The 22,224-nt window shown below is 48.5% G+C and overlaps 1 protein-coding gene across 11 annotated transcripts in view; it reads right to left on the bottom strand.

Annotated features, from left to right (window-relative positions):
* Window positions 1–22,224, bottom strand: part of CNOT1 (CCR4-NOT transcription complex subunit 1) — a 1,684,613-nt gene that overhangs the window by 939,271 nt on the left and 723,118 nt on the right. For 8 of the 11 annotated variants that reach the window (XM_086945302.1, XM_086945307.1, XM_086945301.1 and 5 more), the window contains one exon: window positions 768–1,054. The exons of the other annotated variants lie outside the window; for them this stretch is intronic. In XM_086945302.1, coding sequence (XP_086801428.1) covers window positions 768–1,054 — 287 coding nt within the window. The remainder of the gene's footprint in view (window positions 1–767; window positions 1,055–22,224) is intronic. 11 annotated transcript variants of the gene reach the window in all.

The following is a 22,224-nucleotide window of genomic DNA, read 5'->3' as shown; positions in this document are numbered from 1 at the left end:
CATATGAACCTCCATGAATCTGGGTACAATAAACTATCTAGAGCAGGTGGAGATCTCAGGAACATTAATGCCTTATCGCACAGACCAGATGTATCTGAGGCTTCCATGCAGTCAAAACGTGGAGGTCTATGAGGGAACAAAGTTATAACAGATGAAGCAATAGCTCTTTGGTGCCCTAAAAGGCACACAGTGCAATGGAATCATTCTTAAGTAGAAGTCCTACATTACTCTAGAGAACCTTTAGATCACTTGAAGTGACTGCATTGAAGAAATGTAGTATCAAAAGTAACTATCAGGTTTGAGATGATTACATATAGCCATTTGGTTACAAATGGCATTCTTCGCATTTAGGTATGTGGGCACACGTAGATATAGACTGAGAAGCAGTCTAGACCTAGAAAAACAGCTTTTGCTAATTTACAGTTTTACGAAACACTAAGCTCTGCATTTATATCCGACCTCAGCTACATATTTTAATTGAACTTTACCCATTAATCCAAAATACCCACAACCCCCAACCCCAAAGTCCACCCATGAGTGGGAGCAATACAACTATATGGCTTTACATACAAAACTACCCTGCTCAGTATGGAATGAAGGTCATTCCACCTCTCAACAAATCTTTAACAAAATCTGCTTATTTACAAAAACTTTCTACGTGCCCTCTATTTTTATTTTATCCCGTATTACTAAAAAAAAAATCTACAATGTTTGATAAAAACAAAAAACAATTTGAACACATGAAGTCACAAGAGCAGCAGACTCACCTATTTTTAAATCTATCTAGTGCAGCAATGCCAAAATAATACATTTTGGAAGCAAAAGGCTTGCGTAAGGCTTCAAGGACATAGCGTAGGGCGAGGCCCAATGCCATGTATGTGACCAGTCCTTTCTCTATGATCCCGCCAAAGAGACAGGCTGTTATGTGCAGCTCCTTGTCTGGGTACTGGGGGAAAAAGCGGTACTCCTCAAACAAGTTCCTTAGCATACAGTTAAACACTTCTCGCTCGCGTTTAATGGTGGAGTCTTTAAACCTCTGCAGCATTTCTAACACCTGCAAACAAAATTAGAAACCCAGTTACCATTAACAGCCCACAATGGCTTCCTCATGCGCTACATAGTATACAAATAGCACTATGAAGCCATTGACAAATGAGCATTGCAATAATGAAAATTAACCATTCCTTTCAAACATACAAATCCTTTCACCTTAAAAAGTCTAGAGATTTAGCAGTCTGCTAAGTAGCAGTAAAGCCAAACAGTACTTGTTAGTCCTGAATTACATTGCAATTGTTTGTAACTCATAAGAACACACTAAACTTAGAATACCATTCACATACTGGATGTAAAAAGCATTGTCTACTATTAACACTAGTGCAAACTAAATCATTGAATACATTTTGGATAGCAAACGTAAAATCACTGCAAAGAGGTTCAAAGATAGCTTAGGTGCACATAGAGCCTACCACAAACCCCCCACATATGCAAAAATAAGCATTGGCAAAGTCAATATGTCCGCACTAACAATGAGACGGTTTATCCATTTAATTTGTGCAAATAGGCATTGAAATTTTAAAAGCAATAAGTAGTAAGAATTGCCATGCCAATGTTTGAGAAAAAAAAAAAGTAATGACTCATTGCCAAAAAAAATTTAAAAAAGACTGTTTCACCAGACCTGCCACTGAATAGACTATTTGGCAGAAAGGAATAATCAAACTGCGGTCAGAATAAACAAAGAATGGATGATTTGGGATGACCATTGCGCCATGCTCTATGCTAGAAAGCAAAATACGAATGACAGCTGAACAGACCAAATTATGAAGAGGATCCAGTAAAGGCCCTTCTATGTATACTGCTGCAAGAATTTGTTTCCACTTTTGGAAATCATGAGGCTGGAGAAACAAAAGCGGGGTCTAGGTCAGACTTAAACTGGACTACATTCCTGACAGCTTTCTTCTTGTGTAGTTAATCATCTGCCCAACCGCATTTCCTAACTTCTGCCGAAAATGTTGAGGACACAGGTTAGAAATGTCACTACAAGTGGCAGTTTTTGCTTTCATTCAGTGGAATAGCCAGCTTGGAGATCAGTCCACAATTGGTAGTATGCAGTTTGAAAAGGAAGCAGTCATTAAAAATAACGTCACTAACATTTTCCATAAAAGAAAGAAAACCAATGACTGCTTGCTTTCAGTGGGGAAGACTATAGAAAGAACAAGCATTGGAAATGCAATAGGTCTCGCATAAGAAAAGTTTGAGCTATTGGTATTGTAAATGACACTTTTATTTATGTGTTGGTTTTGAAAGTAGCACAATTAATAGCTTTGTCAGTTACAATGTCAATAGTTTTAACTTTTTCAAATGTGACACCTATAGCATTTGTAATGCAATGTGTGTTGTATTTACGTGACTTAGATGTATTGATATTACAAATAACAATGGCTTTTAATTTTGTAAATAATTAATACTTAAATAAAAGTTATTGTAATTTATAATGGCAATAGCTTAAACGTTTGTAAACAACTTTTGTGAAGATTATGTTCAGTGTGTTTTATTGTGACGAAAATCCAAGAACATTGCATTTGCACCTACACACACAGAGCCACACACATGTAGATGTGGTGGTGGTGGATCTGGGGGATGTGGTGGTGGTGGTGGATCTGGGGGATGTGGTGGTGGTGGTGGTGGTGGATGTGGGGGTGGATGTGGGGGTGGATGTGGTGGTGGATGTGGTGGTGGTGGATGTGGTGGTGGAGGTGGTTGATGTGGTGGTGGTGGATGTGGTGGTGGATGTGGTGGTGGTGGATGTGGTGGTGGAGGTGGTTGATGTGGTGGTGGTGGATGTGGTGGTGGAGGTGGTTGATGTGGTGGTGGTGGATGTGGTGGTGGAGGTGGTCGATGTGGTGGTGGTGGATGTGGTGGTGGAGGTGGTCGATGTGGTGGTGGGGATGTGGTCGATGAGGTGGTGGATGAGGTGGTGGATGAGGTGGTGGATGAGGTGGTGGGTGAGGTGGTGGGTGAGGTGGTGGATGAGGTGGTGGATGAGGTGGTGGATGAGGTGGTGGAGGTGGATGTGGTGGAGGTGGATGTGGTGGAGGTGGATGTGGTGGAGGTGGATGTGGTGGAGGTGGATGTGGTGGAGGTGGATGTGGTGGAGGTGGATGTGGTGGAGGTGGATGTGGTGGAGGTGGATGTGGTGGAGGTGGATGTGGTGGAGGTGGATGTGGTGGAGGTGGATGTGGTGGAGGTGGATGTGGTGGAGGTGGATGTGGTGGAGGTGGATGTGGTGGAGGTGGATGTGGTGGAGGTGGATGTGGTGGAGGTGGATGTGGTGGAGGTGGATGTGGTGGAGGTGGATGTGGTGGAGGTGGATGTGGTGGAGGTGGATGTGGTGGAGGTGGATGTGGTGGAGGTGGATGTGGTGGAGGTGGATGTGGTGGAGGTGGATGTGGTGGAGGTGGATGTGGTGGAGGTGGATGTGGTGGAGGTGGATGTGGTGGAGGTGGATGTGGTGGAGGTGGATGTGGTGGAGGTGGATGTGGTGGAGGTGGATGTGGTGGAGGTGGATGTGGTGGTGGTGGATGTGGTGGTGGATGTGGTGGTGGATGTGGTGGTGGATGTGGTGGTGGAGGATGTGGTGGTGGAGGATGTGGTGGTGGTGGATGTGGTGGTGGATGTGGTGGTGGTGGATGTGGTGGTGGATGTGGTGGTGGATGTGGTGGTGGTGGATGTGGTGGTGGTGGATGTGGTGGTGGATGAGGTGGTGGATGAGGTGGTGGATGAGGTGGTGGATGAGGTGGTGGATGAGGTGGTGGATGAGGTGGTGGATGAGGTGGTGGATGCGGTGGTGGATGCGGTGGTGGATGCGGCGGTGGATGTGGCGGTGGCGGTGGATGTGGCGGTGGATGCGGTGGTGGATGCGGTGGTGGATGCGGCGGTGGATGTGGCGGTGGCGGTGGATGTGGCGGTGGATGCGGCGGTGGATGCGGAGGTGGATGCGGCGGTGGATGCGGCGGTGGATGCGGCGGTGGATGTGGCGGTGGATGTGGCGGTGGATGTGGCGGTGGATGTGGCGGTGGATGTGGCGGTGGATGTGGCGGTGGATGTGGTGGTGGATGTGGTGGTGGAGGTGGTGGTGGAGGTGGTGGTGGAGGTGGATGTGGTGGTGGATGTGGTGGTGGATGTCATGGTGGATGTGGATGTGGTGGTGGATGTGGTGGTGGATGTGGTGGTGGTGGATGTGGTGGTGGTGGATGTGGTGGTGGTGGATGTGGTGGTGGTGGATGTGGTGGTGGTGGATGTGGTGGTGGTGGATGTGGTGGTGGTGGATGTGGTGGTGGTGGTGATGGTGAATGTGGTGGTGGATGCGGTGTGTCTATGGCCTAAAGACCTGTGCGGATATCTAATGGGAGCTATAGTGTCTTGGTAACCTGGGGGATAGTTCTGCAGTCTTTATTGGACCTACTGAACTGCGCTGATGTCTGATGGCAGCCTTTAGTGTCTATGACCTAAAGAACTGCGCTGATGTCTGATGGAAGCCTTTAGTGTCTATGACCTAAAGAGCTGGGCTGATAACTGATGGAAGCCTTTAGTGTCTATGACCTAAAGAGCTGTTCTGATAACTGATGGGAGCCTAGAGTGTCTAAGTAACCTGGGTGACAGTTCTGCTGTCTTTATTGGACCTAAGGAACTGTGCTGATGTCTGATGGGGCCTATAGTGTCTTGGTAACCCAAGGAACAGTTCGGTGGTCTGCTGTCCATAATGCGAGCGGGCTGGTGCAACCCGAGGGTAGCTCTTTCTATCTTGAGGGGCGGCTCTACTATTTATATTCAGGTGTGCTTTTCTTACTTAAGAAATATCTATACTTTTTATGATGTGAGTGCATGTTTATGTAACCAGAAATATTACTCGACTGAAATTTACAAGCCTGGAAAACAGCGAAAAGTTACTAACACCATTCTTCAATGACTGAGTCAACCTTCCACTTTTGATGTATTAGCTTGTAGGTTGATTTAAAGGTAAAACAAACCCTCCAAACATAGCTAGGAAGGAGTAGATGCTCTCACAGTATATGCAATGCAATGGTTTTGGATAATGTACACAGATGAAGAGATCATGGAGGGTTGGGGGTGGGGGAGAAGTTTTTGGGCTTAGCCCTACTGACCGGAGGAACTGAATATCGGGAGGATGTAACTGACTGTTTAACTACAAGCGTTTTATACTAATGCTGTCCATGGTTTGTGATAAACCAAATAAATCTTGTAATAAGAAAAATAAAAAGTATACTATAATATAATGTACAAATAAAAACAGTAGCTATAAGAAAAACGTGCATGTTCTAGTGAGTTGCTGTCCTGTTTCCTGTGCTGCAGATCACCATCGTACACCCTGAACTCGAACGCAGAGCATCTAACAAAGGGTAACGCAGCTCGGCGAAGGTCCTCGTTCAGCAAAGTGCGCGAAACTGTGCGGAAAGGCCTATTGCCGTACAATTCCATTTGCAAACATGTTTACTACCGCATTTAACGCTACTTATTTTAGGACAAGAGTCAGAACGGATTTTTTGCATCAATAATGTGCCCGATCTACGCACCAATGTATCACCAACGTATAGGTGATGATAAATGAAAGTTTAAAACCTAGGGGATCCTAGTGTTAAAATGAATGCAAAACATTTTGCACCAGTTATTGCCCACTTCATAGCGCCAAATATAAACGAAGCCCCGAGTCCGAGCTACTTCCCCTTAGCGAGCGGTAAGTACATCCAGTCCGTGCCTCGGCTGAAGCTTCCTGCCCACTCAGCAAGTCAGTTACATCTCTGAGTTCCTGTTTACCAGTGATAGTAATTTCAATCAGTGTTCAAACAAGGTATAATAAGAAAAAAAAGAACTGCTTTATGGTAATTGCATATACAGGTCAATGAATTATTAGTGAATAGAAGGTGAAGCACTTTTTACAATAATTCATATTTATTTATATAAAATATGTTGTATTATAATCAGATCAGAATTACCAGCAGTGCTCATTAATCCATAAATGAAGATGCAGTGATGGTGACAACTCAAACTTCAAAGATTCCAAAGTGCGTGGGAAAGAGAAACCATATTAGACTCAAACTAGATGTAGAGTTGCCAAATGTATGAAGGTCCCTTATGGAGGCACATTCAATTCCCAATTCAAGTCATGGTACACGTAGGAAACCCACCACGCCCATCCCGAGCAAGGAAGGGGACCAGTCCTCAGAAAGACCGGGACAACAAACCTCCAAGCCACCCCAAGAAACAAGTTACTTACCTGTAACTTTAGTTCTCCAGTATTGGTAACTTTCATAGATTCCCATTGCTTGTATCATTCCCCGTCGTCGGAATGGGAGCCTCGGATATATATATATATATATATATATATATATATATATATATATATATATATATATATATATATACACACATATATATACATATATATACATACACACACCTAGGTAAATACACCCTAATAGGTGTAAAAAAGTAAAAAATTAGGCCTAGGCCTCATTATATTTTGTAGCCTATTGGTGTCATTATGTAAAAAGACCCAAAAGTCACCTTAGCAACCAATCAGATCAGCCTCACCCTGTGGAACCTTCCTGAGAAAGCTCAGAGCCTTAGATTTTCGTAGCCGAATCACCTAGCCCTAAAGTGAGCTTTCCCAGGGGAGGCGGGTGGGCGCATGGGAATCTATGAAAGTTACCAATACTGGAGAATTAAAGTTACAGGTAAGTAACTTGTTTCTTACTCCAGTATTGGAACTTTCATAGATTTCCATTGCTTGTATCAGAGTAGATAGCAGTTAGCATACCTCAAACATTTCGTGCATAGTTACTGAACCATTATAAACCAATGATATCACAAATTATAACAACCATAAATCAGTCACCATAGCATAACAGACGAAATGTTTGAAAACAGGAGGAGGGAAGAGAGGAAAGCTCACCTCTTATTGGAAGAGATTTCTCAGGACTGCTTGTCCAACCGCCGAATTCTCCTTTGCAGCCGCCTCCAGGCAGTAGTGCCTCGTGAATGAGCGAGTACTGCTCCAGGTGGCCGCTCTGCAAATATCCTTTATCGATACTCCAGTAAACAGCGCTGTTGACGCCGAGATGGATCTTGTGGAATGTGCCTTCACCTGTCCTTGCAAAGGCTTGCCTGCCGCCTGGTGGCAGAAACGGCTCGCACTTGATATCCATCTAGAAATCCCTTGCTTTAACAATGGAAATCCTTTCCTTGGGGCTCCAAAAGCCACAAATAGCTGGGGTGTCTTCCGAAATCCAGCTGTGCGTTGTAGGTAGAATTTCAAACATCTCTGAACGTCCAGAGAATGAAGTGTCCTCTCGGCCTGGGTTGAAGGCCGAGGAAAAAAGGAATTCAGAACCACTGGCTCATTAAGATGAAAGTCTGTCGGTACCTTCGGAATGAACTTGGGGTTCATCCGTAGGATCAATGTATCATTCTTGAACTGCAAGAAAGGTTCTTTGATAGTTAAAGCCTGAAGCTTTCCTACTCTCCTTGCAGAGGTGAGTGCCAGAAGCAGCGCCACTTTCCATGATAGGAACTTTAGGTCCGCCCTATGTATTGGCTCAAATGGCGATCTCATCAGTTGAGCCAGGACCACATTCAAGTGCCACACCGGAGGTGGGGGCCGAACTGGCGGAAAGACTCTAAACAGTCCTTTCAGGAATTGTTTTATTTCTCTTGCTGATAACAGAGAAGGGCCCGATCTTGTTCTTCTATACCTGGAAATAGCTGCCAAGTGGACCTTGATGGAAGCATGAGCCAGACCTGCCTGTGCCAAAGATAGAATGTATGGCAAGAGTTGATGCGGAGCTGAAGAGAATGGATGCACTCCTCTCTGGCACCATACAGAGAACCTCTTCCATTTCGCTCTATATGTCTTAATAGTGCTAGGAGCTCGTGCCTGCGCCAAGATGTTCCTGCATTCTTCTGAGATGTCTAAATCCTTAAACTCTCTGTATTCAGGAGCCAAGCTGTTAATTGAAGCGAGCTCGGGTGGAGAACCTGGCCGTTGTACATTGACAGAAGTGTCTAGTTGGGGTGCAGATGAATGGGCTGCTTCTCCGATAGAAGACGCAACTCCGTGTACCAGAACTGGCGAGCCCAGGCAGGCGCTATCAGTATCATCCTGCACTTGTCCATCTTGAGTTTCTTGAGGACTCGAGGAATCAGGGGAAATGGCGGAAAGGCATAAACAAACGAGCCTGACCAAGACATCTAAAGGGCATTCCCCAGTGACCCTCGATGGTGTTCCCTGCTTGCATAACACCGGCATTTCTTGTTCCTTGGTGTTGCAAACAGGTCGATCGCTGGGGTCCCTCAACGGAAGAAGATGTTCTTGACCACTGTGTTGTCCAATTCCCACTCGTGAGAGACTGCCCTCAGGCGGCTTAGTGTATCCGCCTTCGTGTTGCATACTCCTGGAAGGTGTTCTGCTACGACCGTGATGTTCTGTGAGATCGCCCATTCCCACAGCATCTGGGCTTCCTGAGAAAGCAGTGGCGATCTTGTGCCTCCCTGCTTGTTGACATAATGCATTGCGGTGGTGTTGTCCGTCCGCACTAGGATTGCCGAATTTGAAATCCTTGGAAGGAAAGCCAACATCGCCAACAGAATAGCCCTTAGCTCAAGAACGTTGATATGTAAGCGACGTTCTCCCGGAGTCCAGTGACCACGGACTTGGAGGTCTTGCATGACCGCTCCCCAACCCTGAAGGGAAGCGTCCGTGGTAATGACGCGAGGAGCCGGTGCTGCCCTGAAACTGAGACCCACTGAGGTGAGATCTTTTCAGCCACCATGAAACCGACCGCTTCATCTGCTGGGTAACCGTCACTCTGTCGTCGAACGACCCTTCCACTTGTCTCCACTGAAGGTCCAGTTCCTCCTGCAAGGGGCGCATTGGCAGCCTGCAGTGCGGAATCAATTGAATACAGGATGAAATCGACCCTAGAAGAGATTTGTACATCCTGTTATCCAACTTCCCTTCTGCAATCGAGCGGCTGAAGACCTGAGTTTCATCTGTCTCTCTTCCGATGGGAAGGCTTTGCACACCTGAGTATCGAGTATCGCTCCCAAGAACTTCACCGTACCTGCCGGTTGAAGAACTGATTTTACTTTGTTGAGTTGCAAACCCAGATGAATAAAGAGGTTTAAGCACGTGTTCACTGCTTCTGATGCCTTTTGTAAGCTTGGAGCCTTCAGCAGCCAGTCGTCTAAGTATGGGAATACTTCCAGCGACTGTCTTCTCAGAAATGCTGCTACCGGGGCCAGCACCTTTGTGAATATCCGAGGAGCAGATTTTAATCCAAATGGGAGCACCATGAACTGGAAGGGACTCTTGCCTACTGTAAAGCGAAGGAAACGTCTGTGAGCTGGATGGATCGGGATATGAAAATAGGCATCCTCCAGGTCTAATGTAGCCATGAAGTCGCCTGGATTGAAGAGGCGCAATATGTCCTGGAGTGAAATCATCCGAAACGACAGCTTCACGAGATAGGTGTTGAGCTCCCTTAAGTCCAGGATCGGACGCCACTTTTGTTTCGTTTTGCGGATCAGAAAAAATCTTGAATAGAAACCTTCTCCTCTTTGTGATAGGGGAACACGTTGGATCGCCCCCTTCTGAAGCATTTGTTGAACTTCCTTTTGTAGAAGGTTTAGATGTTTTGAAGTAGTGGCGTGGGGAGCTCCTGTAGGTGGAAATTCCTGGAATTCTAGCGTATGCCCATTTCAGATGATGTTCAATACCCACTGATCCGATGTTATTTCTTCCCAGCTGCTCAGATGTGATATCCTGCCGCCCACTGGAGATCCCAGAAGCGGAGGAACAGTTGGCAGAGTCAGGAGGCCACTATTGACGCTTGCCAGCGTCCTTGCCCTGACGCCCTTGACCTCCTCGAGCGTTCTGACGAGAGAACGATTGAGATTGTGACTGTCGCTGATAATACTGATTGCCGTACTGAGGTCTGTACGACTGCGACTGCTGCGAGTACCGTTGCTGCGGATAGCCTCCTCTTGGTGAAGTGAAGCCTCTTCCTCTTGCTCCACGGAACGGTGTTTTTCTATATTGTAGGTTTCCCAGAGCCCTTGCTGTCTGTGTCCTTCTTTATTCCCTGTAGGGTCTCATCGACATGTTTCCCAAATAACATGTCCCCATCAAAGGGCAAGTCCAAAATCCTATTCTGGACCTCTGGACGGAAGTAAGTCGCTCGTAACCATCCCTGTCGCCGAAGAACCGCCGCGCTGCCCAGAGCACGGAAAGATATGGTGGCGATGTCCATCGCGCAATCAATCATTTCCGACGAAGAACGTTGTCCTTCTAGAAGTTTCTGTGCTTCAGCTTTAGGGTCATCCGCTAGAAGGTCCACATAGTGTGCCACATCACTCCACATCTGGCGGTCGTATCTTGCTAGAATCGCCAAGGGATTCGCCGCTCTGACCAACAAGCTAGCCATAGACGAAAAACGCTTCCCCGCGTTGTCTAACCTTCTACCCTCCTTGTCTGGTGGAGTTGTGAGGGTGGCCGAAGGATTCCTTGATTTCTTCTGCGCCGCCTGCGATATGACCGAGTCTGGTCTAGGTTGTCCAATCAAGCAGGCGGGACTGTCATCAGGAGCTTTATATTTTTTCTCCAAGCGTGGAAGAGTTGGAATGACCGTCGCTGGGGACTGCATCACCTTCTTTCCTTCCTCCCATATGTGCTCTACAATGGGAATCGAACGCACCGCCTTACGGTATGCCTCTTTAAAATCGTACAAGAAACAATCCGTAGATGTTGTAGGCATGGTGAGCTTAAAGCGTGCCGTGGCTCTTTCCATCAAACTGAAGAAACCTCCCACATCAGCCGGAGGTGAATCGACCGGGTCTGGCACTGGCGAAGCCGGATCTGGAGCTATATACTGGTTCCATTCGTTATCAGGATCCTGATCCTGGTTGTCCCCTGCATCATCCTCATCCGAGGTATCTACTTGGACTTGTGTCTGCCGAGGATATTCTCTCTCCTCTTCCCCCTGTAAAGGTGGTACCGATTGAGTTGCCACCAGCTGCGGTTGGACCTGCGCTTGACCTTCCACTGGTCGCGACCCTGGTCTGCTCCTATACTCCTCCAGCATTGCTCTTAAGTCTGTCAAAAGACTCATAGGCATCGTCACCATGCCCTGCTGTGCCTGGGTTTCCTGGTATGCGACCTGTTTTTGTGGACGCTGCTCCTGCCGATAATACTCCTCATCTAGGTCAGAATCATGGTATTTTAGATTCAACTGAGATGGACTGTATGCATCCCCATACATCTCATTCTCTTCCTCCGAGTAATCCTCTTCGTTCAACAACAGGGCTGGAGTTAATGATGGCACCTTTCTAGGTGAAGTCATATCCGGAGTTATCCTCCTCTTCCTGGTGTCTTCTGTAGCACCTGCCGTCGACGGTGTCAAAAACGAATCCACCATCTCCTTATTTTGAATCGTCGTCGACGGGACCGTCGACGAGAGTACCTTCACCGTCGACAGGCTTGTCATAGTCGACGCGATCGTCGCCGTCGAGATTGCCACCGTCGATGGAATGGTCATCGTCGACGGAATGGTCTTAGTCGACGAGGAGGTAACCGTCGACGTAGTTATCGTCGTCGACGCTGTCGTCGACCCAGTCTTAGTCGACGGCGAAGTCCTCGTCGACGCTTTCGTCGTCCTCGCTGGATGGCTCGTCGACTGAGGAGACAAATTCACCACAGAGGCTTTAGTGCCTTTTTTGACCACTGTAGAGGCCTCTACAGTTGGTTTTTTGAAGGACTTAGATACTTTCTCTTGATGTGAAGGCCCAGCCGAGCTCTCATCCAGTTTAGCCTTCTGCACCTGAGGTGCCTGCCTGTCCCTCTCCTTTACACTCTCGTGAGGAGATACGCTAGGCCCGGGCTTGCCAGACCTATCAGAGGTCCCACGCATAGCCTTTGAGGGGGGTTCAGATGAAACCTCCACAGATGATCCACCACTCTTCAAAGATGTCTTAGAAGATGATGATCTGGCATCTTCCTCATCACTAGATACCACTACCTCCTTCCTTTCCAATTTTCTGAGCCAAAGAAGTAGCCTTCCTTCACGATCACGGAGGGTTTTCACTGGCATCATCCTGCATATTCTACAACCCTCTGCCTTATGGTCGGGGTATAAACAGTATATACAGTCATTATGTTTATCCTCAGTATAAAGTCGTTTTTTGCCACAAGTGGGACAAGACCTGAAAAGGCTCTTTTCCTTATCAGCCATAGCAAAGCTGAAAGAAATCCTGTCAGAAAAACTGCTTAAATAGTACCTCAAGTTGAAGATAGAGCAGAGCTCTAAGGAGACTCCCTGTCACCAACGATGCGGTAGAAAATCTGAGGCTCTGAGCTTTCTCAGGAAGGTTCCACAGGGTGAGGCTGATCTGATTGGTTGCTAAGGTGACTTTTGGGTCTTTTTACATAATGACACCAATAGGCTACAAAATATAATGAGGCCTAGGCCTAATTTTTTACACCTATTAGGGTGTATTTACCTAGGTGTGTGTGTATAGGTGTGTGTATATATATATATATATATATATATATATATATATATATATATATATATATATATATATATATATATATATATATATATATATGTGTGTGTGTGTGATTACCGAGGCTCCCATTCCGACGACGGGGAATGATACAAGCAATGGGAATCTATGAAAGTTCCAATACTGGAGTAACAGAGGGCAACCACCCACAAGGGACAAGGGCAAGACATGGCCAGACAACCTTTAATTAGAGGATAGCAATGGAAGGAAGGGCGGGAGGGGATGAGGACAGGGATAGAAAGCAATTCCCCCAAAACCTGGAGTAGACCAAACCGCAGGGCACCAGAACACCGGAACCCCATCCTCCAAAGAAACAAAGGAGGAATGAACCGCCTCCAGACGGAGCCACCAGTCAAGAACAAAGTCGTCACTCACAGGAGATACAGCCCCCCAACGGGAGGAGAGTACAGAAGACTAACCCAAGGGTCCTCGCAGAATAGGGGAGGAAGGACGAGCCGTGAAGGAATCTGCGGCTAGAATCGTCTCTACCAGATACATCGTTACAGAAGGTAAGTAACTCTTACATCTGATAGAGACTACTAGCCGCAGATTCCTTCACGTACAATATATACCCTAGCAATACCCCCTGGGAAGGAGAGTATGCAAAAGGTACCCACCAGCCAATACACAACAGAGGGCCCAAAGGGAAACCGATCTGTGGACCAGGTAGAACCTAGTCCCTGCCAGGCAATAAGAACCCTTCAAGCAGACCCCCAACGACCCCAAAAGGATGTAGGAGGGAGAAGTAGGCTGAAGAGGCCCGTAGACTGACAGCAGAGGAATCAAAGGCAAGGTCAGAGAGGCCGAAGCACCGCACTCCCCACAAGGCAGCACAGCTGCCACCCAATGACAAGACAGGAAGAGCGGAAGAAGAAGCCTAGAACACCCAGGGAAAGGAAGGCAAACCCACTCTAGATGGAGAGCAACTTGCCAGCCAGAACAGCGTCGGCAGCCAAAGCCATTAGAGGCAAGAAGAACAGCCCGAGGCCCAAGGAAGGCAGAGTAGGTGACGTCTGGCAAGGGAGAACACAGGATCATCCCAGACCTCAGGATAGGAGCAGGGAGAAAAGGAGATGCCAGGGCACACCACTACGAGAGGCCGCACACACGACCTCAGGAAGCAACGCAACCTACATAAACACCATAGAGAATAGGCACCCGAAGGCAGCCAGAACCCCCTAGCAGAGTGCAAGCCATATGACAGCTACCAATACCCCACATAGGGCACGTTAAGTCCCAAGACATGGGAATCCTCTTTGGAAAAACTTCCGCAGCAAAGGAAGAAGGAAAAGAGCCACGAGGAAAAAAAAACACCCCCATGGGAGGCTTGACAAGCAGCCCAAGCAAAGCAGAAGGCCTAATCTCAGGGCCAAGTCTGCGCAACAACTCTGGCAGAACACACAAACACAATCAACAAAGCGGCCGTCCAGCAGCCAACAATGCCAAAGTCCCAAGGAAGGAGGCAAATGGCTAGAAAACTCTCCATAGCCAGAACAACCGGCCTAAGAAGGCCCAGAATCAACCCAACTCAGGAGTCACTGAGGAGGGGACTGGGGAGGGGGAGGGGGAGGAGGAGGAGGAGGAGGAGGGTAAGGCAGAGGAGGACAGAGCCCTGCCAAGAGCCTTTGGATGGCGGAGTCAGCCAGGGCATGGAACAACAGGCTGCTATCAAACGGAAGATCGATGAGTCGCTTCTGAATATTCTCAGGGAATACTACATCTCGAAGCCAAGCATGGCAACGGAGAGCGACCGAGGAAGCCATGACCCAGCCCAGCACCTCTGAGATGTACAGAGCGGAGCGGAGAATAAACGCTGCAAGCTCCTGGCTGTCCAACGCATGGTGCTGTACGTCCACCTGACCACCCTCCTGGGACGCTGTGGATCCCAGAGACTCAGCTGAGTCCCACAAACAGGAGGAGGCCCTAGCCAGCACTCATTAGGTGTTAAGGGCCCGCAGGGCAGCGCTGGTTGAGGCAATCTTGTTGCAGCCCCAAGAGTCCAGCCAGCGGGCCTCTCGGGACGGCGGAGTCAACAGAGGTGGCAGGGAGGGAAAAGCAGTGTGCAAAAGAGGAGGGCAGAGGAGTGGAGGGAAAGGCATGCAGGGTGACGCGGTGCCAGGGCAGAAGATGTTGAGGCACAGGGTCCCCTGAGGAAGGACGTCTTCAAGTCCCCATCAAGGAAGAAAGGAGCGAACCTTCAAAAGGGAAGTATAATTTCCCTCCCACCAGAGCACTGGTGGAGGACCTCCAATAGATGGTCCGCAGTAAAGTGAGCCACCGGGTCACCCATGCGCCGGATACCCATGGCCACTGCGTGATCGAAGGCCGCACCCGCCTCTGTAGGGCCCCATAGTGGAGAAAGCAGCTCCTCTGTGGGTGACAGCTGCAAACTAAGACGGTCGTCCCCGAGGACAAGCGGGACGGGCAAGGGACAGACCTGGAAGTCAGAAGGAGCCAAAGAATGAGGGACCTGCCGCTCTTACGACGAACACCTCTGCCTCAGGAAGGGCGTGGAGCCTCCCTTAGACGCAAATGAAAAAGACAACACACGGCGACCAGTATCCGGGGAGGAGGACACCAATATGCAGCCAGTCTCCGGAGGAGCATCCGAAGACGAATCCGCAGTACGACCCCTGCGCGGAGCCGTAGAGTTCGCTGCCTGAGGCAGGTTGTCGGCACCATCCGGCGTCGCCGGACAAAGTTCCTCTAAGTCACCCCGCACTGGAGTGAAGCTGGAGTCAAACCGGCCCCAGAGTGCGCCAGAACGGCGCCCACCCGACTCCCGTCGAGACTGCCACCTGCGCAGGGGGACGAGACGGGCCAGGGGAGTGACACGTAGCCCTCCGCCAGCCATGGCACAGAATGAGGTGGAGATCGCTCAGCAACCCACATGGCGGATCCAGGGACGATCCAACCTCCGACTCGCCCTCAGAGTGGAAACTCCCACCTTTGGGTCCCATCTTCAGATTCGTTTTTTCTTGTTTTTGTGTTCTGTTTGTGAATTCTTTGGCAATGTTCTCTAGTTCTTCCTCAAAGTTAAAGTCTTTTCGCTTTGTCTTTTAAGGTGTCTTTCTGCATATTGTCTTTGTATTTCCACCTGCCTCATCTTTCTGGCGGAGGTGGGTGGGTTCACTATTGAATGCAGAAAGATCTTCAAGCTACAAAACTACACACACAGGTGAGAAACTATTAGTTTTGCAGCGTGAATCTTTCTGGATTCACTATGCTGTGCATAGACTTTGTAGCAGTTTATGTTTGTGGCGGCTGGGTGGAAGATGAACGTTGGTTGTTAAATATATGTTGAAGCACCTTCTGTCCTACTTGTGCTTCCTTGTTCATTTGTATATCCCTACAGTAGTGCTTAGTGAACGTGTGCACCAAAGCCCATGTAGCTGCCAGGCATATGTCTTGAATGGGTGTGTTAGCCAAGAAGGCTATTGTTGCTCCCTTCTTCCTGGTAGAAAGGGCTCATGCCCCCTTCTGCTAGTTCTTGGCCAGCCTGTTTGTGGCAGAATTGTATAGTTTGTGCGATCCAACGTGAGATAGTCCCCTTCGTTACTGGTCTACCCAGGAAACTGCTTGCAAAGGACACAAAGAACTGATTTGTATTCCTGTGCTCTTCATTTTTTTCCATGTAATGCATTACTGCTCTTCTAGCGCCAGAGTGTGCAGTGCCCTCTCTGCGCTTGTGGATGGTTTCTGAAAGAAGCTTGGTATTTGTATTGTCTGGTTCATGTGAAACCTAAACACCACATTTGGCATAAAGTGTGGATCAGTTCTCATTACCACCCTATCATTGTGTATTTGAATGTAGGGTTCTTGCAGTGTCAGCGCTTGCAGTTCGCTTACCCTGTGTAGCGAGGTTGCCACTAGAAAGGCTGTCTTCATTGGGAGCATTTGTAGTGATGCCTTATAAATGGGTTCGAAAGGTGCCTTCATAAGCTCTGTTAGGACTAAATTAAGGTTCAATACCGGTGGTGGCATCCTTTTGGGTTGTGCTATCATTTTAGCTCCTTCCATGAATCTTTTCACTACTTGTGATGTAGAGAAGCTCTGTCCGGTCTCTCCTCTTGGGTAGGCCACTATCGCTGCTAGGTGTACTCTCAGCGAGGATGAACTTAGTTTTGCTATTTTAGCACCGTTGATTTCCTTGTCATTTTCTTGTCCAGCTTTTCCTTGCTGCACCATTGTGTGAACCTCTTCCATTTGGTCACATAGCACCTTCGTGTTGTAGGTCTCCATGCCTCTTGTAGCACCCGCAGAAGTGCTCTTCGGTAGCCTTAGGTGTGCGAATTCTATGTGTTCAGGAGCCATGCAGCTAGGCTGAGGCTCTCTGGCTCTGTGTGTAGTAATTCTCCGTTTTGGATGGAGAGTAAGTCTTTTCTTTTCCCGAATTTGTGGGGTGTTCCCTGCGCCATTTCCATTATTTGTGAGTACACGGTCTGCCTTGCCCACTGTGGTGCCACCAGGATCATAGTCATGTTGCTGGTTCTGCACTTGCTGAGTAGCTTGTGTAACAGTGGTATGGGGGGGAAAAGCATAGGCAAATGTTTTTCACCAGCTTATCTATAAGGCATTCCCCTGGGATTGTTCCTCTGGTTGTCTCGATGCCAAGTATCGCCATTTTGCATTCTGGTGTGTTGCAAATATGTCAACTGTTGGTGTTCCCCACCTCCTGAATAGCCTTTGCGTTTCCTGTGCATGGAGCTCCCTCTCGTGGGAGGCTAATGTCTGTCAGCTGAGCCGGTCTGCTTCCACATTGTCCTTCCTGGTAGGTGTATGGCCAGTAGGTCTATTTTGAGTGGGATGGCCCATCTCCATATTTCCTACGCTAGGTTGGATAGTGCCACTGATTGTGTTCCTCCCTGTTTGTTGATGTAGAACATCGTTGTTATGTTGTCGGTTTGTATCAACACTGATTATAAAGTTGTTTCTGGAAGTCCTTCAGGGCGAGGAACACAGTCTTTGGTTCCAGGTAGTTGATGTGTCTGATTGCATCTGCTGGGGTCCACAGACCCCTCACCTTGAGATTGTTCATGTGTGCTCCCCATCCCATCTGGGATGAGTCTGTGGTGATGGTCACCGTTCGGGTTGGTGGTAAAGGCTTCCCTTTTGTTATGTTCCTCTTGTTCGACCACTTTATCTCTTCCTGCACTGCGTGCGTTACAACCACTAGATCTTCCCAACTTCCTGTAGCTTGTGACCATTGTTGTTGTAGCCATTCCTGGAATGGTCTCATGTAGAGCCGTGTATTGGGACCAGGTATATGTAGGACGCCATCATCCCCGTGAACTTGCTCGCTGTTCTCACTGTCAGAGCTCGACCCTCTGGTAGTGGTGTGTCTCCTTCAGCAGGGCAAGTGTTCTCTTATCGCTGGGGAACGCCTTGCACTGTCTGGTGTTGATCTGTGCTCCTAGGAAGATCTTAGCTTACTCTGATTGCATAGAGGATTTCCCCCAGTCTATGGAGAATCCCAGGTCTGTCAGTGTTTGTGACCCGCTGTGAGTGTTCCTTGCATGTCCTGTGTGAACTTGCTTTTATTAGCCAGTCTAGGTAAGGGTATACATGAATCCCTTCCCTCCGTAGGTGCGCTGCCACGGCAGCGAGGCATTTGGTGAGGACCCTTGGTGCGGATTTTAGACCGAAGGCTAGAGCTGTGAACTGGTAGTGTTCTTTGTTGATGGTAAATCTTAGTAGATGTTTGTGCTGCCCATTCATGGGAATGTGCAGGTAGGCATCTTTGAGGTCTATGGTGGGCATGAAGTCTCTGACCCTTATCTGTGGAATGACCTCTTGTAGGGATGTCATTTAGAATTTTTGTGTTTTTATGTATCGGTTTAGGAACCTTCGATCCAGATTGGGTCTCAGCGTTTCGTCCACTTTTGGTACTAGGAAATAGCTTAAATACACTCCCCTGTTTCTTTTCTCTGAATGGAACTGGTTCGATGGCCTCCTTTTGGAGGAGTTCTTGTGCTTCCTCTAGGGGTAGCGCTAGTTCTTTTGCTGAGTGCGCCTTCCTTTTTGGTTTTCTGTTTGGTGGTTTCTTTTCCAGTTCTATAAAGTATCCAAACTGTATGATGTAGTCTGTAGTTATCCTCTTCCATTCCTGGAGGAAATGCTTTAGCCTGCCTGCTACTGGTGTTACATGATCGTTGCTGTTTGGTCCGTGTAACCCTATTTTCTTGACCTTGCTGTGCCCCACCTTCCGAGGGACCGTGTGGGTGGGCATGCTTATTGGGATGGAGTCACTGAGGTGGGTTGCTGGTACTGTCAGGATTGTTTTTGCTGGCCTTGCTACGCTGTGTCGCCCTGGTAGGCCTGTTGGAATGTCTGGTGTGACGTTCCCGGCTGGTTTCCCCCCTTCCGTTTGGTCTCCGTGTCGGGGTGCCCCTTCTCATTCCTCTGAATTGCAAGGCCCCCGTGGACCTTGCAGTCTCATTCTCCTTTTTGAGATGGGTGAGTTTTTCATCCACTGGTGCCCCGAACAGTGTTTCCCCATTGAATGGGGTGCTCAGAGTTTTGTTCTGTACTTCCGGCTTGAAGCCTGAGATCCTCAACCAGGCATGCCTTCTTTCTGTGACCCCGATCATCATGAGCCTGCTGGATGTGTCTGCCCCTTCTTAGGCTGATTTTAGGCATGAATTTGCTATATTCCTGCCTTTCTCCTCCAGGTTTGACGCCCTTTGTTGGTATTGCTCAGGAAGGTGTTTCAGCAGCTGTCCGACCTCGTCCCAATACTGGTATGCATGCCTGTTTAGTAGGGCATTCGAGTTTGCAATGCGCCAGTGCACAGCTGCATTCCTCTCTATCTTTCTCCCAGTTAGATCCATCCTCCTACTTTGTCTGGTGTTGGGCCTGAGGTTGTTGGAACGTTTGCCCTCTTCCTGGCTGTTGCCGCAATAATGGAGTCCGCCGTGATAGATCCTTGGATGTAGGGGGGGTACTTTGAGGAGTGCTTGTATTTCTTCTCCGTCCTAGGTGTGAGACCTGCAATTTGCTGGGTCCTTGAACGCCTCCCTCCCTTGGTCCAGGACACTTGGAAGCATGGGGAGGGATTGATTTCTTGCTTGAGTGGGCAGCAGGGCTCTAAGAGGAAGCATGCCTTTAGTTTTTCTTCCTCTAGTTTGACTCCATAAGCCGTTCCCACATTCCTAATGACCATGTTGTAGACCTCGATGTCCTCTGGCGGCGAAGGCCTCTAAGTGTATGTCGCCAAGGGCTCTTTTGGGCTTTCAGCGTTGAGGTCCTGCCACTCCAGGTCCTGTGCCACCAACGATGTCGAGCCGAAACTCGTCTGCTGGTCATCGTTCTCCTTCCTCATCGTAGTATAGGCCCTCTTCCTCTAGGTGTTTCCTGGGGCTCTGGAGTTTTTGGCGGTTCTTCGGCATCGAACTCCTCTTCCTCCTCTATCTCTATGATCGTCGTGGGTGGTTTCGATGGAATCATGAACCTTTTCATTTTTTCATCGAACTCTTTTCCTTTGCAGGATGTTATCCATTTCAGCCTCGAGCCTTCTCTTTTTTCTCTCTATTTCGGCGGCCTGTTCACCGTCTAGTGTTACGGCCAACCTCTTCGACATAGTTGTCGACGTCAGAGTAGCCTTCGGGTCCTTCTCCTTCGAAGTCGAGAGGTCCTTTTCGGGGACATGCTTAGACGACCTTGGTTTTTCACCAGCTTTCGCCCTCTGGGAGTCCTTTCCTAAGGATCCGCTGGCCTGTTTGCCCCTGGATGCAGCTGCGGCCGTCGAGATTTTTGGCGCCAGTGCTCCCTTTGTGGACGTAGACTCTGTTTTTCGAGAGTGACTCAGGCTTTTGAGAGTGTCAGGGTTTTAGGGGTCAACGTCACTCTTACCTCTTTAGATATTTTCTTATCGGTCTCTACGACCGTGTAGTCATCTGGTCCCTCGGCGATGTTGTCCTCTTAGTCACTGGAGAGGCCCAAGTCCAGAAGCAATGGAGGTTGGCCTTTGCCTTGCATGGAGTAGTTGGCTCTTTTCTGTCTCTCACTAACCCTGAGGGTCTTCGGGGTGAAGGAACAGGCTTTGCAATCCATGCTCTCGTGATTGACCGGTAGGCAGAGGTTGCAAACCGGGTGCTGGTTCTTCTGCGCGTACTTGTGATGGCAGTTGCGGCAGAATTTAAAAAAAGTTTTGTCCATTCCTGCGTTCAGGTTGCCCCCCTGAGTGCGCATTTTCCGTTGGACATCGAAGTTCTCGAAAATCTCCTTAGTCGTCCCGGTACAGATCTTGTTTCTCTAATCCTGTCCGTTTAAAATACACCTTTTTTCCTCTGCTTTCCTCCAAAAACTCTGGAGCCTCTCGTTGACGATCCAGACCCAACAGCGGAAAGAAGAATCTGAAGATGGCGCCCAAAGGTGGGAGCTTCCGCAGGAAGCATGCAGAAGTCACAGGAAGTACACCAAAAGGTGGGACGTAGACGCCCACCTGGACTACGAAAAAAAAGAGACAACGATTCCTGACGCAACCACTAGACCGCGGAATAATGCACAGCATAGTGAATCCAGAAAGATTCGCGCTGCAAAACTGTACACTCCCTGTTAGACCAGACACCCTTGGCGTGGTTTTCCCCTATCTTTGTGCCTCTGCCTCCTGTATTTTTGATGCTGTGCTGGATTCCGTTTTTGCTGGTTTAGATGCTTTGGACACTCTGCCACTGCTGATCAGTGCCAGAGTGTAAGTGCTAACTATGGAAATTATCATATTGATTGGATGTACCTGATTGGCATATTTGTATCACCACGAAGTCCCTAGTAAAATGCACTGGGTGTGCCAGGGCTGGTGATGACGGATGCTACTAGTGGGCCTGCAGCACTGATGTGCCACCCACATGAGTAGCCCTAAAATGGTGTCTCGGGCCTGCCACCGCAGTGCCTGTGTGCATTAAGTGAACTGCCATGTCCTCCTGGTCCCCACTGGCTAGGCCTAACCCTTCCCTTTGTGTACACATTGGTGACCCCTATGGCAGGCTCAAGGTACCCCCTTGGGCAGGGTGCAGTGTATATGAAAGGTAGAGCATGTACTAGTGCAGGTAACATGCTCTGGTAGTGAACAGCAGCCATTTTGTGTGATCACTGCTGCAAGGTTATCTTGCTCCATAGACTAACATGGGGAAGGCTGGTCCCAATGGATACCAGCCTATCTTCACACAGGAACAAGATGGGACATAAGTGATTGATATCCCTGAACTCATAATTTAATAACACATCTTTTAGGAAAGGTTGTTTTTAAACTCTGTGTTTGAGAACATTACTTTTAGAAAGTGGCTGTTCTCTTGTCTAACCTTTCTGTGTGCCTGGGCCTGCTTGTGGATTGACTGTCTGGTTTGAAGGTGACAGGGGCTGGGGAGCCCCCAGGAGGTTGCCTGAGTCATCCCTTGGTTGAATGACTTCATCTGCACCTAGAGTAGTGGAAGGAGATAGCACCTGGGAGTGAATAGGGCTGTGCCTGCCTGCCACAATGCTGGCTCCACCTCCTGCTGGGCAGCTGACTTCTCTGCCACTCTCTCTGAAAGGAAGGAAGAAGGCAGGAAGCCCAAGTGCTCCAGCAAAATCCAGAACTGGTTTAGACCG

The sequence above is a fragment of the Lissotriton vulgaris genome, chromosome 12, assembly GCF_964263255.1.
Source record: "Lissotriton vulgaris chromosome 12, aLisVul1.2, whole genome shotgun sequence".
Classification (NCBI taxonomy): Eukaryota; Metazoa; Chordata; class Amphibia; order Caudata; family Salamandridae; genus Lissotriton; species Lissotriton vulgaris.
Note: the sequence above shows the minus strand (reverse complement) of the source record. Positions and strands in the feature narration are given on the sequence as shown.